At 39.5% G+C, this 17,077-nt stretch overlaps 2 protein-coding genes across 2 annotated transcripts in view; one reads left to right on the top strand and one right to left on the bottom strand.

The window, feature by feature from the left end:
- The window catches only part of LOC110972523 (androgen-dependent TFPI-regulating protein-like), a 4,935-nt gene extending 4,817 nt beyond the window's left edge, over positions 1–118 (bottom strand). Inside the window, exon 1 of the mRNA XM_051960122.1 lies at positions 99–118. Within this exon, the coding sequence (XP_051816082.1) occupies positions 99–118 (20 nt within the window). The remainder of the gene's footprint in view (positions 1–98) is intronic.
- An 8,211-nt stretch (positions 119–8,329) lies between these two features.
- LOC127537526 (androgen-dependent TFPI-regulating protein-like) lies at positions 8,330–9,977 on the top strand. Its single transcript, XM_051959965.1, has 6 exons — positions 8,330–8,521; positions 8,619–8,744; positions 8,839–8,940; positions 9,050–9,165; positions 9,624–9,775; positions 9,889–9,977. Exons 1-6 carry the CDS (start codon positions 8,369–8,371, stop codon positions 9,924–9,926), a joined length of 687 nt encoding a protein of 228 aa, XP_051815925.1. The 5' UTR covers positions 8,330–8,368; the 3' UTR covers positions 9,927–9,977.
- The last annotated feature ends 7,100 nt before the right edge of the window (positions 9,978–17,077 follow it).

Genomic DNA, 17,077 nt, shown 5'->3' with positions numbered 1-17,077 from the left:
GATCTTTTTGTCTTTCTTTTTTCTCAGTGGCTACGGTAGAGGTCAAACCCGTCTCACATTTGCACAAAACATTCCAGCTGTATTTATAGTCAACTGACCGGATGTTGGTCTCACTCATGGTGTCCTCTAATTGTTTGGAGGCATTTCCATGTGTGACACAATCTCCCAGGAAAACCTGACCACCCCACGGTGGTTTGACATTTTTATTTGCCTTAGTTTCGTGTGAGCGGCCGGATTAGTTTCGTCTGAGGCTGCCCCTTGGAATTGTGGGTAATGGAGACGTAAGTGGTCAGGCCATGGATATGTATAGAAGACAGCGCGCTAGCCTATCTAATCTTCTGTCTACATCTCTGGCTGCTGATGACCTTGTTTTTGGAGTAAAACACGGTAAGAAGATAAATACTTTTAACCAGTAGCATTGTTTTGTTGTATGTTAAGTCAGCGACTTGTGAAGAGTTGTGTTTTGTCGTGTTTGAGCAGTTGGTCCAGACGCGTTAGCTCGCTAAGCGGCTAAGTTAGCTAGCGGGCTAGCCGCTTAGGGCGCTCGGGCGCCGCCCCCATCAAGATTTTGTGAAAAAGGTATTGATACAGTAAACATAAATACGTATTTAAAGTAATTAACACATCTGCACAGTGTTCACTCATACAGTGGGTCTCATTTTTATTTTTTAAGCCTTTCCATTCCATATTGGGGAGGTTTTTCGGGGTTGTTTTACACGTTTCAATAGCGAGGGGCGCCTGACAAATGAGAGTGCATGTACATTCTCCGACAGCAAAGAGGCGTCGGGCACTCAGTTCAGAGGATCGTCAAAGGGTTGCAGAAGAGGTGAGTTTATGTTGTAGAAATCTCATTAGTCTATGTTTCATTGGAGGTTGTATTGTTTGTTAGAGGAGAAATGTGTTTTGAAATATGGCGTTTAAATATGTCATTGTCATGTTGCAGAGATCATCTAATCACAATCCGTTTAATGAAAATTATTCAAAAATATTAAAAATCACGTCACAATTGCAGTAGTCAATAATAGCAAGATATTTTTCCAAAACCATGCAGCAACAGAGGGTAACAGTGTCAACAAAAGTATATTCATTTCATATCTATTTTGTCTCTATATGTTTTTGTATCCTTCTCTCTGTAGATCTGCAAGACCATTCTGGGACACACCAAGGAGCGCTTCTCCTTCACCGACCATCTCGTCCGTGCAACCTCGTTGCAGGGGGACAGGTTTGAAGAACATTACGGGTCATTTCCTGAAGAGGCACTGCAACGCACTTTGAAGGCCTACCCGATGCTGAATGGAAGCAAGCTGAAGACAGAACCCGGTCTCATCTCCAGCAAAGTAGAGTTCAGAGCCTGCTGTGGTGCACTGGACCTATTCCAGCTGTTTATGGAGAACAATCTTGAAGTTGTCTTTTCAGAAACTGTCAATCTTTGAAGGATCCCGATCACCACAGCCATGACCACAGCTGAAGCAGAGAGGTGTTTCTCAACCTTGAAAAGAGTGAAAACTTTTCTCAGAAACACCATGACCCAGGAAAGGCTGAATGCCTTGGCCATGCTCTCCATGGAAAAGAGACTTGTTTGTGAAATGACAGATTTCAATCAGAAAGTCATTGATAAATTTGCTGGCCTGAAGGAGAGGAGAGCAAAATTGATGTTCAAGTAATTGTTTTGTTGTCTTGTAATGCCCATCTGCTAGTGCGCCCCCCCAGCATATTTTATCACCAGCCGCCACTGTTTAAGACTCTGTCTGATCTTTGAACTGAACAATGCCATTGACCTACCACTGCAGCACATAAATCACCAAGCAGTCTGTGGAACAAAAACGTGATCGATGTCTGTTGATGCTTAACTGACAAATGATTTGTTTCTTCAGCTTAGTCAGCACATGACTGGTTTATTTGAAATAGGTATTTTCAAAAAGATATTTTAATGAAAGTCTCCCCACTACAGAGTATAAATGTTGCTTTGTCTAGTAAACGAGTTGGTGGTGTCTTTAAGTTTATTTTTAATTCAACCTGCAAACTTGGAGGCTGATTTGAAACTCCTGTAATGACACCACCTCCATCTGCTCCATCAGTTTTATCCAGATGAACAGACTGACCAGCCCACCTGCTGGTCTTCTGTGCATCACCTGAGCCTTATTTTCAATATTTAGAAATTACAGGCCTTTCTCAAGCCCAGGCCAGGAGTGGCTGATCGGGAGGACCGGGACAATTCCCGGTGGCTCGGTCTGATGTTTGGGCTGCGAGGGCCGGTGTTCAGTCATGGCACTGGATTGATCATTCTGCTGCTGCCGCTGTTCCTGGGCCGCCTCCATTGGCAGCTCTTTTTTGTTTGTTTTTGTTTGTTTTGTTGCAGACTCACCGTGACGTAACACGTCCGTGCACACGGTCAGAGGTGTTTGAAACATATATGTCTATGGTTTGAAAGATGAAAACAGGAAGAGCAAAGGTGGTGTGGAGTAGTCACCCATTTGATTTTTTATCATTAAAAGACAGTAAATACACAAAGCCCACAATTGACAAGGAATAGGAAGAGACAGGGCCGGCCGCTGGCGTAAACACTCTATGCTGTTGTTTATAGCCACATCCACTAGAGGGGGCCACACCACAATAAGTGTGTGATTCGCATTTTGTCCCTGTCTTCATGGGCGTAACGGACGCGGGGTACGCGTGGGACGTGTCCCCCGCACTTTTTTCAGCCGTTACAACAGCTAAACCCGTTATTAGCATCCAGTAACGTGTTTTTCCGAGCCGTCTTTGAATGCACCATGAGCGCATGCTAACGCAGGTGTTCCACTGGAGACGTGCTGCTGTGCTGAGCAGTGCTGAACGTGCGTCTGGAGTAATGTTTAGCAAACCAGCCAGAGCCAGCAAAAAGCAAAAAACTTTACACATTTTTTTCCCAAACCGTGTAAGTTGTGTGACCTTGTTGGATGCAAACAATGTTGGGCTTGTTAGCTAAATGATGACAAAGTAAAACGTGGCCATATATCAATATGTTAAGCTAGTTAACAATAATTTAAATGTGTTTGCCTCTGTTATATTACTTGCTAATGAGTTTATTCTTGGAATAAACCCAGTCCTCTTTCATTTCTGGGCAGAAGATGTGCTCACAATTGCTCTCCATGTATTTAAGTCTTTTGGTCCCAAAAGAGGAGAGTCAGGGAGGAGATAAAAGAATAGGCTATCTATGGTATAAATTTACAACTATTTTTTACTCCTCCTCTTTCTAATTCTATCTCAGAATTTTGATTGTCAGATTTTTTTAATGATTATTTCCGTAAGAAAGAGCAGAGTCAGGCAGGAGATGGACCAGAGGCGGCGGCCAGCAGTAATGTTGACCATGCAGGGTCTGCAGAAGTGAAAAAAAATATGTATCTATGGGTTAAAGTGATTTTGAGGTTAAATTCTACTGCAATTTTTACTCTTCCTAATGCTATTTCAGAATTTTTCTTACCACATTTTTTAATGTTTATTGCCATAACAGAAAGAGCAGAGTCAGGGAGGAGATGGATCAGAGGCCAGCAGCAGGGACAAGGATGTCGGGTCTTTACAGGTAAGGAGAGATTATAACTTCCTGAAAATAAGATATCTATTGCAGGGAAAACCAGGCAGTACTGATCATTTCATGTTCAGTGTTTGGCACCTTTGGCTACTCGTCCAGTAGATGTTGAAGGGACATTGTTGTCAACTCAACTAGAGTTTGGCCACTAAAACTTTAGATTTTATAGTTTAAAGTTTTATACTTTATAGTTTAAAGAACTAGCCTAGTTGCTCCCCTGGTATTGTACTGTGGCTGTTAGGGATTATGTGGTTCTTTAGCCACTAAGGACGGTGCAATTAAATGTAAGAGAATGATAAATCGCTCTGAAAAATTTGTCCCCCTCACTTCTGAGATAGTGGTTACGCCCATGCCTGTCTTTATTCCAATAAAACATAAATCATCATGGTAACATATCAATTTAAACTGGCTTATTAGAAAACTATACGGGAAAAATACAGGAAAGACAAAATAAACCAGCAGTCAGTTGGTGACTCCATGCTTCATGCGTAAGTTAGGCTACTGTGACACCACGGCACCGTTTCAAACTTGATCGATTACACTGGTCTGGAGAAGCCACAGATGGAAAAGCAGTAGCACTAGAGATGGCATCATGGCTCCAAAAAGGAAGTTCAGGAGTGGGCTGAATATCTGCTGTTAATCATGTGCATGTGTATTTTAACCCAATTACAAGCTGTGCACGTGATTTGGTAGTTGCCCTGTGCATGTTTTGGGGCCACAAAAAAATCTTGCTTGGGGCCACCAAAGTCCTAGGGCCGGCCCTGCTTATTAGTGTCATGGAGGGGCTGGAGTCCACCCAGCTGACTTAGTTAAAAGGTTGGAGACACCCTGGACAGGTCCCCAGTCTTATCATAGGGCTACACATAGAGACAAACAATCACACTCACATTCACACTTGTGGACAATTTAGAATGACTAATTAACCTCAGCATGTTTTTGGACTGTGGGAGTAAGCCAGAGAACCTAGAGAAAACTCCACACTGAAAGATCCCAGGTTGGGACACGAACCAGGCGTCTTCTAGCTGTGAGGTGACAATGCTAACCACCAAGCTACTGTGCAGCCCCAATTCCCAACATATGTCATCTAATAGCACCTCACACAGTAAAATGAAGGTCTTACGAAATGTAACCATAGAACAGAAAACCCAACAATCCAAAGTCACCTTTGGATTCCCTGCCAAGCAGTCAGTGATGATGGCTTTAAAACATGTCAGACTGTCTCTGTTATGTCTTCAGTAGTTTCTAAACTCTAGCAGAGAGACAAAACACCCCTCTAAAAGTAATATTTCCGCATTTCCCTGCCACAAAGAGCTTTATAGTCATAGAGAGAAAGGGGAGAAAAAAGTTCTGAATCTTTGGATATAGACATTAGGAGAATACCAACAAATAAATAGAAACATCACGACTGATTCAGAAAAAGTCCACGTGAAGCTTTCCCAAACACAACGTACACTGCTGAGTTCTCTCTTTTATCACATTTATGTCACTGTCAAAGGTTAAATTATTGTCTGTTATACCACCTTACTGGATTGTACAATTTCTACCACGGATTCCTGACCATCAATCAATGTGCTGTCAGCAACATCAGAATCAATGCACATGCCCTTGGCTTTTGTCATTTTTCTTGAACATATTGTCTTGAAAATAATTGACATTTCATCAAGAGATCAGAGAAAAAGTCATAAAAATGAAACAAATTTGTTTTTCAGAGATAATTTTTTTCTTCTTTCCTCTCCGATCTAGTTTCATCATCATGTGACAAGCCCTTATCTAGTGTCTCTGTACTGCGTATGAAGGAGTTTAAAGCAGTTCCACCAGCAGCAGCTACAACATTAACTTGCTGCCAACACACTGATGATTCACTATCAATAATCTACTGATGTCATGTGAAGTAATATATCAGTCAGAGGGACCAAACCAGGACTTTTACTTTAGTACTTTAACTGAATTTTGCTGCTAATGCTTTTACATAAGTAGGATTTTTCATGCGGGACTTGAACATGTAATGCAGTATTTTCATAGTGATCTAATGGAACTTTCAATTACGTAAAGCATAAACGTAAACGTAAAGCACGTTATATGGTTTATACCGGCGGATTCATGAGAATCTGAGCTTTCCATCGGCGTATAGTGTTTGTATATTCATGTTTGCAGTTTCAGACATTTAGCAAATTGCTTATGCAGATCTCAAAGTGAACCGTGGGCGGGACACTGAAGCGCAACTGAAGTGCAACGGGTTAATATAACGTGTTTAACAGTGTTTATATAGCCTATAATATGAAGTGTGCTGAGGGCATTGTACTCACAGTAAATTCAGTATTGTGGATACTACAATGCAGCTGCAGCTGGTGGTGGAATAAGTAGTGGCGTTCGCCTGCAACCACAGATGCAGTGTCAGCTGCACAAACATACGACTATAGAAAAGACTGACTTCCCCGCACACAAGTAGCTTCTTCTGGAGAGAGATTCGTCATTGGTGTGGACACCTGTCACTCAAACATGCCAGACCAATGGAGAAGCATCCGCCCACTGTGGGATGTTTGTGTCAAAATGATTCAATCGCAAAAAACAGGCTTCAAAACTTTTTTCACTTCGATCGGAAAAAAAGGTGTTTGAATGCCAAAACAAAGTCGAAACACTCCGAACACTTTTTTTTTTTGCTTTGATTGAAAATAATTTTCTTGATTGAAGCTATATCTTTTGTGATTGAGTAATAAAGAAACAAACGTCCTACTCATTTTATGGCTCAAAACCAAAAATATGACTTCAATCAGAAAATATATTTTCAGTCAAATAAAAACTGAATTCAATAATGAAAACATTTCAATCAAAGAAAAAACGTGTTCGAATGCATTTGTTTTTTAGTCTCAAATATTTTTTCTATTGGGAAAACGTTTTTTTCTTTGATTGAATTTTTTTATTATTATTGAAGTGACCTTTTTTTTATTGAAAACATTTTTTGAGATTGAGGATGCTTTTGTTTTCATCGAGTAATAAAGAAACAAATGTCCTACCCATAATATGGCTCAAATCCAAAAATATGACTTCAATCAAAAAATTTATTTTCAACAACAACAAAAAAAAATTCTATCAAAGAAAAAACGTGTTTATATGCAATTTTTTGGGTCTCAAATATTTTTTTGCGTTTGAACAAGAGTTTTCTTTGATTGAAAACGTTTTTTTTGATTGAAGTGAAGTTTTTTCTGATTGAAAACATGTTTTGCGATTGGAGCAACTTTTTTTTCGATTAAAGAATAAAGAAACAAATTTACCTTCATAACTTTGCACAGCGGTCCGACACTCCCATCATCAGTATAAGATCTTGGTGAAAAATAAGGGCTGTGGCATTCCAGAAGGCTATCAAAATGATGCCACAGTGAATGAGTGTTGGTTTCAGCGCTAAAGGCAGCCCAATGAAATATTAGATTGGGCAACTTTTTTTTTAATGGGCACTGTATGTACCTCATCATTTTCATGCTCCATTTATAACCCATTCAGTGAGCCTTTGTGTCCCAGACCTAGATGAATAGAGGTATTGGAAGAGACCACTCCCATCAGGACAGTGATGTTACATGATCATTTAGAACAGCTTTTTATTGATTTGCAGCAACCTTTCCCTGTAATGGGACATTTTGCTTTGTCATAACAGAAGAAGCACATGTAATCATCAAGACATTAACAAAAGATCTTTTCTATCCTCTATTGGGACAGTGACCCAGTATTTACAATACCATGACACTGAAACTGCTCAATGGAATTCAACCACTAATAATGTTATTTACACTTAAAACAAAATGTACTTGTTGAAGCGTTTTCTTACATTTTTATCTCACGGTATTTTCTTGGAAACATCAATTTCATGCATAATAAGGTCTTAATTTTGTAACCAGACTGAATGTGACCGGCTTTCAGTTTAAAATTACAAAGTTTTATTTATTTATTTAATTCCATTTGGCCAATTATGCACAGATTTGGTAATGTATTCTGGCTGACTGCATGACATTTCATTTTGTGTAAGACTCTGTATTGTGATTACATCATTTAAACCATGTAGTCTAATGATGGCCTCTCCTCTAGCACCATCTTCAGGCCAAAAATAAGTCACCGCTACACAAATCTGTGAACATATCCACTTATCAAACGACAAAATCCATTGTAATAGATAAATAGGGGGCTGTATCTTCTGTAGATCTCTAACAAATGAACATACACCAGCTAATGCATTTGTTTTAAGATGTAAAATAAGTATTACGTCTTCATGGAGCTGGGAGCTCACTGTGGACTTTAATCTTGTGTGATTAATCATCACACACTGTCCTAGATAGAGTGAAGTGGGAGATTGCTTGATAGAGTCCTTAAGAACTTTTGAACAAATGAAGTAATAATAATAATGATTATTAAATCTGGTCTATTCTGTAAGTGCCATATGAAACTGATTTACTTACATTGTTTCAGCAACAGATTCACTTACTTAACCTATGGGGATTCTCTTGCAAAACACTATGAAACAGATTAAGCTCTCATTGTGAATGAAATTACACCCTAGTCACATGTTACAGTCAATAGATTATGAAAGGTCGCCTATGCTTTATTAGAAACAGTGGAGCTCTTGTCTGAAGTTCACTTTGCCTCCACGCTTGCAAATGTCTTGATAAGCTTACGCTGAAGTTCGCTAATCTTTAAAGAACCTTTACTGAAGTACTCGCATCTGCTGGGAAAGCTGCACTGCCACATTAGTCTTCAGCGGTGTTTAATTTATTTTTGTATTGTTTATGCAGGATCAGTGTAAAAGATACATTCAGAATGACTTCCACTCTGGGGAGAGTGTACCACATTGCAGTGTTCGGCTGGTATGCTTTGGTTTTGAAGAGTCTCATTGCCAAGGATGGAGAGGAGTTACCCCCAGGAATCTTTGTTTATGGAGGACCTTGGAAGTATCTCACTTTTTTGAATTTGGTGAGTACATTCCTGTACTGCTGTAGTGAAATATTAATGTTCTATAAAATCAGCTGCAGATGTAAAATACAGTTGTTGTATTATTGTACTATTCCAGGTATTACAAACGGTGTTCTTTGGTTTGGCGGCAGTAAATGATCTTCATCCTGGGAAAACAGCAGAGAAGACTCTGGGCAGATTGAAAGACTTCCTCTTCTCTGTTTTCGCCTTTCCTGTGGGCATGGTGAGAACCACTTGTGGAAAACTGTACATTTTTTATCCCAAAAAAATGTCTAATGCTTTGAATTAACTCTTGTGTTCTCTGTTTTTATTTTTAGTTTGTTGTTCTACTTTTCTGGTCAATCTTTGCCTATGACAGAGAGTTAGTGTACCCAGCGACTATTGACACCTTCATCCCTCCCTGGATAAATCATGCTGTGGTCTGTATGCTTATGATGTGCCATGATGTGTCATTTTTTTGTCAGTGTTTTATTAGAATTTAAATAATCCTGACTCTCCTACACCATTAATGAGATCCTATTTTCTCAGCACACGTTTGTCCTTCCTGTTTTACTTGGAGAAGTGCTGGTTCAGCCTCACACCTACCCACAGACTAAGAATGCGCTGGCAGCTTTAGGAGCTGTGGGTTCAGCCTATTTATCTTGGTAAGTGTTGAGTCTGTATGTACACCATAGAATCATGACACATCCTTCATCTGAAGCTGACTGAGTCTTATCTTAGTGTAGCTGAAAGGCAACTGTGTCTACATGTTGCTACTGTAACTAGTCTGGACTAGTCCGGTACATCAGGGTGCACCGGCTCACAATGCATGTAGCCTCAGGGTAACAGCTTTATTTAACCTTTCAGCTGTTTGGCTCACATACTGTACTGCATCTAAAGGCTCCTCATGATAAAACAAACCATAAAGACACCATATGTTGGGACTTTTTTTTTATTATTACTCTGCTGTTTTGCCATCACAATAATCAGTGTAATCTGTGTCAAAGGGCAGAAACAGTGCCAGGGAATATTTGCATGATTCATACTTGGAGTCAAGACAGCACAAGATGATCTGATAAATACAATTATCCAGAAATCTTTTTTCTTTCCTCTCCCTCTGCAGGATTGTATGGGTGTACTTGTCAGTTGGCATTTGGGTTTATCCTCTTCTTGGGTACTTCAGTACTGCTGGTCTGGTTGGTTTCTTCTTTTTCAACATGACTGTGGTGACCTCGCTCTACCTGCTCGGGGACAAGCTCAACAGCCATTTCTGGAGTAGGTGGCATTAAGTTTTCCACCGCAGACAAACAAAGGATCATTCATTTGTCTCTAATCTGTCTCTTTGTCCATTTTAATGATCTCTCTCTCTTTTGTTTCTTTTAATCCAGGCAAGGGCACGAAAAAAATGACAGCCAAAGCAAAGTAATTGCCACATAAACAGCTCTCTGCACTGCGCCCCTGACATAAACGCTACGGTTTAATTTTACTATTCAACAAAGTGGTATTAACATTCCAAAGCTCCTGCGTAATGTATTTGAAACCTCAAAAAAGCATAATAAAGCAAATTCCACTGAAAACAGCACAGTTAAGCCTCCTGTGTCTACTGTTTAACTATTACGAATTTCTTCATTTAAGATGTGAATGCTGAATGTCATTTGAAACACATTATAAAGTCAGCAATAAAGAAGTCTGGATCCAGGTTTAGCACTACTACATTCATATTAAACACAGCTGAGTTCTTCCTAATTCATGGAATAAAGTTTGTGTTTTCCCACTGGTCACGGAAGATCTGGGAGGGCTGCTAGAATGACTCGCAAGCCAAAAAACAATACTCAACAGCCTTGATTTGATACCATCACAAGTCCTTGGTGATCTCCAGGAACAGTTGTGTGTTTGTGCCCACCATCAGTTTAGATGAGTTAATTTTCTTCTATTTTTTAAAGTAGATCACCCCCCTCGCAGGTCTCTGTAGCCTTTCAGATGCTGGAGGTAGTTGGGATCTGCATCCACCAATCCAACTGAGAGGATCCTTGCCAATAAATGCACATCTTCTTCACTCAGGTCCTTCTGCTGAAGAGATGACAGTCAGATGTTTAACTGAATTATAACTCCAAAAGGAAGACATGCTGTCCTTGAAAAAAATATCACAATATGTCAAAGTCGGAAAATGTAAAATGATGTTTAGCTTTCCAGCAGTTCTTGAACATGTCATGTACGATATTACATGAAAATCTTTTAATTCTGCGTGTCTCATTGAAACATTTGCCTCAAATAAATTGTTTGCTTTAACCTGATTTCATAAATAACAAAAAATTCTGCGCTCTTTGCTCAACCTGAGAATTTACAACTGACTCATCTGTGACTAAGAGTCATATGACAAAAATTCAGGGCTTCTTTAACTGAAGAAGGTTGTGTTTACAAAGAGCAGATAGAAGACAAGTATGGAAACAAATCAAAAATGTAAAAAGTGAATTATATGTTGCATGTAAAGGCTCCATTTTTTCTGAGTATATGTAATATCTATGGGCGCTTAGAAAAATGCTGTCTGTTGATTGCAGGATTTTTCCATTTTTGTAAAATAAATAATCAAAAACATATATTTTTTGCTTTTTCTATGTTGTGCTGTTTCCATAGAGGTACAGGATTTTATATTACAGTAAAAAAAAAAAAAAAAGGGTTCACAGTGAGAAAAAATGTGTCCCGAAAACACCCAGAAACAAGGTTCAAGAGGTTAAAGGCATTAGAGGAGATTTAATTTCCTACGACTTTGAATGTAGCATGCGCATGCGCACATACAACCTGTCCCTCACCCCCCTCTAACCTCCCCCCTCTTAACATTTACGAAGAAACGCCCCCCTCCAGAAACTTGCGTAGCACTCGTGAAGTTGTCTTTTACGGCTGGGTCCCCCTGGATCTTTATCTGCCATTATGTAAAAAAAGATGAGCAAAACAAGTCGCCAGCTAACTACGAAGCTATACCAAAGCAACACATACAGAAAACACGTAAGTCCAAGGCGTACGTAATCTACGTAACTAAGCCTGAGCCGGAAGATTTTTGATTGACAGTAAAGGGAGCAAACCAAACGCCTCGGTCCGAGCACATTGATTGGTTGATGTTTTTCAGGTCCTGCCATGTCCACAGTTATTTTTTTTTTTTATTATTCTTTTAGAGACCATACATACAAGTCCACTAAAGGTCAGTATATTCATTTTATGTGAATCAGACAAATTAAACAAAAAAAAAATCCTCCATAATGCCTTTAATTTTGAATAAATACTTACCTTCTTGTTGTTCGCAGAGGACTCAGGAAGTTGGGACTTTGAAGTTTTACTCCCCTGTCAACAACAATAAGCATTTCAGAGAATTGTACTTTGTGTCCTATTTTCTCACACTGGCATCTTCCTCCAACACCTGCCGTGCAGTTTTTATTGGTTTCTGTCTTGTTAACATGTAAACAATCCAAATAATATTTGAAAACTGAAAATCTTGCATGCTGCTCATGTGAAACATTGCAAATGGCCACTCACCTCTTTCAGTCCTTTTGAAAAGCACATTATGACAAAGAGGAGGCCCACAACGGTCTGAAAGCACACACACAAAAAAACAGTTAATGTTGCATAAGTCTTCAGCACAGAGACATTAAAATAAAGCATAAAAAGCTGTTCACTTACTCCCAGCAACTGCAACATGTTTGCTTCTTTTAGCTCTGTCCTGCTTGTGCTCTGATTTGTAACTTAATGTGAGTTAAATAGGTTTCTCCTCCTCTGAGACATCAGACACACTGCGTAAATCACAGGTGGAAAACACCCATGAAGAACCAGCACTACAGGACACACCGCATTGTTAAGTAGCACCTCGACTCACAGTCACCTGAAAGATGTTAATCATGGGACAAAAGTTACGCAAATGTCTGCGTAAAAATAGGCTGTTGACTTCTAACACTGCTTTTCAGCGTTCAGTGTCAGAATTCTTCCTCTTCATTGTCACCTGCAGAAATAACAGACAGATAATTACAGCTGTCATGTGTGTTTTCAAATTTTCAAGCAGTCATGAGATACTCTTGGAATACGTCAAACAAACCACCACCTTTATCATCTTTGCATTTGAATTCCACTTACACCCAAGATGTGTCATACGTTGTTTGCAGATTTTGACTTGTTCCAATGTTGGAAGTAGTAATTTGTTGAGGTTTAAATGTTTTATTTAGCATTACCAATGACTATGCGTATTTCTACTGTATAAACTGTGACATTACTCACAATGTGGACTTAAATTTGCTTCCACAGTCGCATTATGGGGACATAAACAAAGTCCTTGTAGCATACATCATTAATTGTAATTTGAAAATATATTTTAAAGTTAGAATAAGCTTAGGTTTCAATAAGGGTTAATGATTGGCAAGTAGTAGTTATTGCTAGAGTCTGAGGAAGTCTCCAGGAAATTAATGTGAATCAGTGTATTGTCCTCTTAAGTTTAAATACATATTTGTGTGTGTGTGTGTGTGTGTGTGTGTGTGTGTGTGTGTGTGTGTGTGTGTGTGTGTGTGTGTGTGTGTGTGTGTGTGTGTACTTGTTTCTGCTATACCGGTGGGGACTTTGACCTGACTATTTGCTATAAAGGTGGGGACTTGTCTTACGGTGGGGACCTAAAATGAGGTCCCCACGGGTGGCAACACCGTTTTCTTGGCCATATTGTTGTTAATAAAAAATGTAAAAGTGCAAAAACGTTTGTTTAGGGTTAGGCATTGATTTGGTGATGGTTAAGGTTAGGGTTAGGAGTTAGATATGAATGGGAGTCAATGGTAAGTCCCCACCGGTATAAAAAAACAAACGTGTGTGTGTGTGTGTGTGTGTGTGTGTGTGTGTGTGTGTGTGTGTGTGTGTGTGTGTGTGTGTGTGTGTGTGTGTGTGTGTGTGTGTGTGTGTGTGTGTGTGTGTGTGTGTGTGTGTGATTTAACCAATATATTCATCATTCCTAACTGACATGACTTCACCCTTTGTGGTGGCTGTTTGCTCCAGGTTTATGAGAAATGTTATCAAGCACAAGGGTCTGAATGTAATGTAAGAAAATTTACTCATTTATCAACCTATGTTATTGGGGTTTTTTTGTATCTTATGGTGCATTATATTTTGATTCTGCTAAATTCATCTGACACCAGCAGTTCCTTTGAAGATTGTATAACGAGACTGTAAAGCTCAGCACAGTGGTGTAATCTTCCCAATGCTATGTTTCAATGTAGCTCCACCAGTTAAACTCTGTAAAACTAGAACAAGCCCTGGCCCTGATAATACTGGCTGTGAAATGCTGATTTATTGTGCGAAACAACTTATCCCCCATTTGTAGTTACGTACTGTAGAAACAATGTACAGTTTAGCTTCAGTCTGTGAATGACTACCTGTCAGAACTGCTGATGTCTTTAGTTATGAAATCAGTTGAAAATTTTAGCAAAAGGAAATACTGCAGAGGACTGGAAACCCTCTGAATGTAGCATGCAGGTTTGTATTTGGTGTCAGCAGGTTCAGAAGTCATTTGTTGACTTTTTATCTGCTTTTAACATCACCTGGCATCTCATTGTCTCAAATCCAGTTCTGTTAGTTGAATCTTTCACTTCTTCCGTAATCTGATCCTTTACGTAATTGAAAGTTCCATTAGATCACTATGAAAATACTGCATTACATGTTCAAGTCCCGCATGAAAAATCCTACTTATGTAAAAGCATTAGCAGCAAAATTCAGTTAAAGTACTAAAGTAAAAGTCCTGGTTTGGTCCCTCTGACTGATATATTACTTCACATGACATCAGTAGATTATTGATAGTGAATCATCAGTGTGTTGGCAGCAAGTTAATGTTGTAGCTGCTGCTGGTGGAACTGCTTTAAACTCCTTCATACGCAGTACAGAGACACTAGATAAGGGCTTGTCACATGATGATGAAACTAGATCGGAGAGGAAAGAAGAAAAAAATTATCTCTGAAAAACAAATTTGTTTCATTTTTATGACTTTTTCTCTGATCTCTTGATGAAATGTCAATTATTTTCAAGACAATATGTTCAAGAAAAATGACAAAAGCCAAGGGCATGTGCATTGATTCTGATGTTGCTGACAGCACATTGATTGATGGTCAGGAATCCGTGGTAGAAATTGTACAATCCAGTAAGGTGGTATAACAGACAATAATTTAACCTTTGACAGTGACATAAATGTGATAAAAGAGAGAACTCAGCAGTGTACGTTGTGTTTGGGAAAGCTTCACGTGGACTTTTTCTGAATCAGTCGTGATGTTTCTATTTATTTGTTGGTATTCTCCTAATGTCTATATCCAAAGATTCAGAACTTTTTTCTCCCCTTTCTCTCTATGACTATAAAGCTCTTTGTGGCAGGGAAATGCGGAAATATTACTTTTAGAGGGGTGTTTTGTCTCTCTGCTAGAGTTTAGAAACTACTGAAGACATAACAGAGACAGTCTGACATGTTTTAAAGCCATCATCACTGACTGCTTGGCAGGGAATCCAAAGGTGACTTTGGATTGTTGGGTTTTCTGTTCTATGGTTACATTTCGTAAGACCTTCATTTTACTGTGTGAGGTGCTATTAGATGACATATGTTGGGAATTGGGGCTGCACAGTAGCTTGGTGGTTAGCATTGTCACCTCACAGCTAGAAGACGCCTGGTTCGTGTCCCAACCTGGGATCTTTCAGTGTGGAGTTTTCTCTAGGTTCTCTGGCTTACTCCCACAGTCCAAAAACATGCTGAGGTTAATTAGTCATTCTAAATTGTCCACAAGTGTGAATGTGAGTGTGATTGTTTGTCTCTATGTGTAGCCCTATGATAAGACTGGGGACCTGTCCAGGGTGTCTCCAACCTTTTAACTAAGTCAGCTGGGTGGACTCCAGCCCCTCCATGACACTAATAAGCAGGGCAGGCCCTAGGACTTTGGTGGCCCCAAGCAAGATTTTTTTTGTGGCCCCAAAACATGCACAGGGCAACTACCAAATCACGTGCACAGCTTGTAATTGGGTTAAAATACACATGCACATGATTAACAGCAGATATTCAGCCCACTCCTGAACTTCCTTTTTGGAGCCATGATGCCATCTCTAGTGCTACTGCTTTTCCATCTGTGGCTTCTCCAGACCAGTGTAATCGATCAAGTTTGAAACGGTGCCGTGGTGTCACAGTAGCCTAACTTACGCATGAAGCATGGAGTCACCAACTGACTGCTGGTTTATTTTGTCTTTCCTGTATTTTTCCCGTATAGTTTTCTAATAAGCCAGTTTAAATTGATATGTTACCATGATGATTTATGTTTTATTGGAATAAAGACAGGCATGGGCGTAACCACTATCTCAGAAGTGAGGGGGACAAATTTTTCAGAGCGATTTATCATTCTCTTACATTTAATTGCACCGTCCTTAGTGGCTAAAGAACCACATAATCCCTAACAGCCACAGTACAATACCAGGGGAGCAACTAGGCTAGTTCTTTAAACTATAAAGTATAAAACTTTAAACTATAAAATCTAAAGTTTTAGTGGCCAAACTCTAGTTGAGTTGACAACAATGTCCCTTCAACATCTACTGGACGAGTAGCCAAAGGTGCCAAACACTGAACATGAAATGATCAGTACTGCCTGGTTTTTCCCTGCAATAGATATCTTATTTTCAGGAAGTTATAATCTCTCCTTACCTGTAAAGACCCGACATCCTTGTCCCTGCTGCTGGCCTCTGATCCATCTCCTCCCTGACTCTGCTCTTTCTGTTATGGCAATAAACATTAAAAAATGTGGTAAGAAAAATTCTGAAATAGCATTAGGAAGAGTAAAAATTGCAGTAGAATTTAACCTCAAAATCACTTTAACCCATAGATACATATTTTTTTCACTTCTGCAGACCCTGCATGGTCAACATTACTGCTGGCCGCCGCCTCTGGTCCATCTCCTGCCTGACTCTGCTCTTTCTTACGGAAATAATCATTAAAAAAATCTGACAATCAAAATTCTGAGATAGAATTAGAAAGAGAAGGAGTAAAAAATAGTTGTAAATTTATACCATAGATAGCCTATTCTTTTATCTCCTCCCTGACTCTCCTCTTTTGGGACCAAAAGACTTAAATACATGGAGAGCAATTGTGAGCACATCTTCTGCCCAGAAATGAAAGAGGACTGGGTTTATTCCAAGAATAAACTCATTAGCAAGTAATATAACAGAGGCAAACACATTTAAATTATTGTTAACTAGCTTAACATATTGATATATGGCCACGTTTTACTTTGTCATCATTTAGCTAACAAGCCCAACATTGTTTGCATCCAACAAGGTCACACAACTTACACGGTTTGGGAAAAAAATGTGTAAAGTTTTTTGCTTTTTGCTGGCTCTGGCTGGTTTGCTAAACATTACTCCAGACGCACGTTCAGCACTGCTCAGCACAGCAGCACGTCTCCAGTGGAACACCTGCGTTAGCATGCGCTCATGGTGCATTCAAAGACGGCTCGGAAAAACACGTTACTGGATGCTAATAACGGGTTTAGCTGTTGTAACGGCTGAAAAAAGTGCGGGGGACACGTCCCACGCGTA

This window comes from Acanthochromis polyacanthus, chromosome 15, assembly GCF_021347895.1.
Source record: "Acanthochromis polyacanthus isolate Apoly-LR-REF ecotype Palm Island chromosome 15, KAUST_Apoly_ChrSc, whole genome shotgun sequence".
Lineage (NCBI taxonomy): Eukaryota > Metazoa > Chordata > Actinopteri > Pomacentridae > Acanthochromis > Acanthochromis polyacanthus.
The sequence above is the reverse complement of the archived record's forward strand: the minus strand, read 5'-3'. Positions and strand labels throughout refer to the sequence as shown.

What these genes read in the sequence shown, in the direction of transcription:
- LOC127537526 (XM_051959965.1), top strand. Translation starts at nt 8,369, where the DNA reads ATGACTTCCACTCTGGGGAGAGTGTACCACATTGCAGTGTTCGGCTGG. An exon ending in ATCTCACTTTTTTGAATTTG is followed by an intron (nt 8,522 to 8,618) that starts GTGAGTACATTC and finishes GTACTATTCCAG; the next exon opens with GTATTACAAACGGTGTTCTT. An exon ending in GCTCAACAGCCATTTCTGGA is followed by an intron (nt 9,776 to 9,888) that starts GTAGGTGGCATT and finishes CTTTTAATCCAG; the next exon opens with GCAAGGGCACGAAAAAAATG.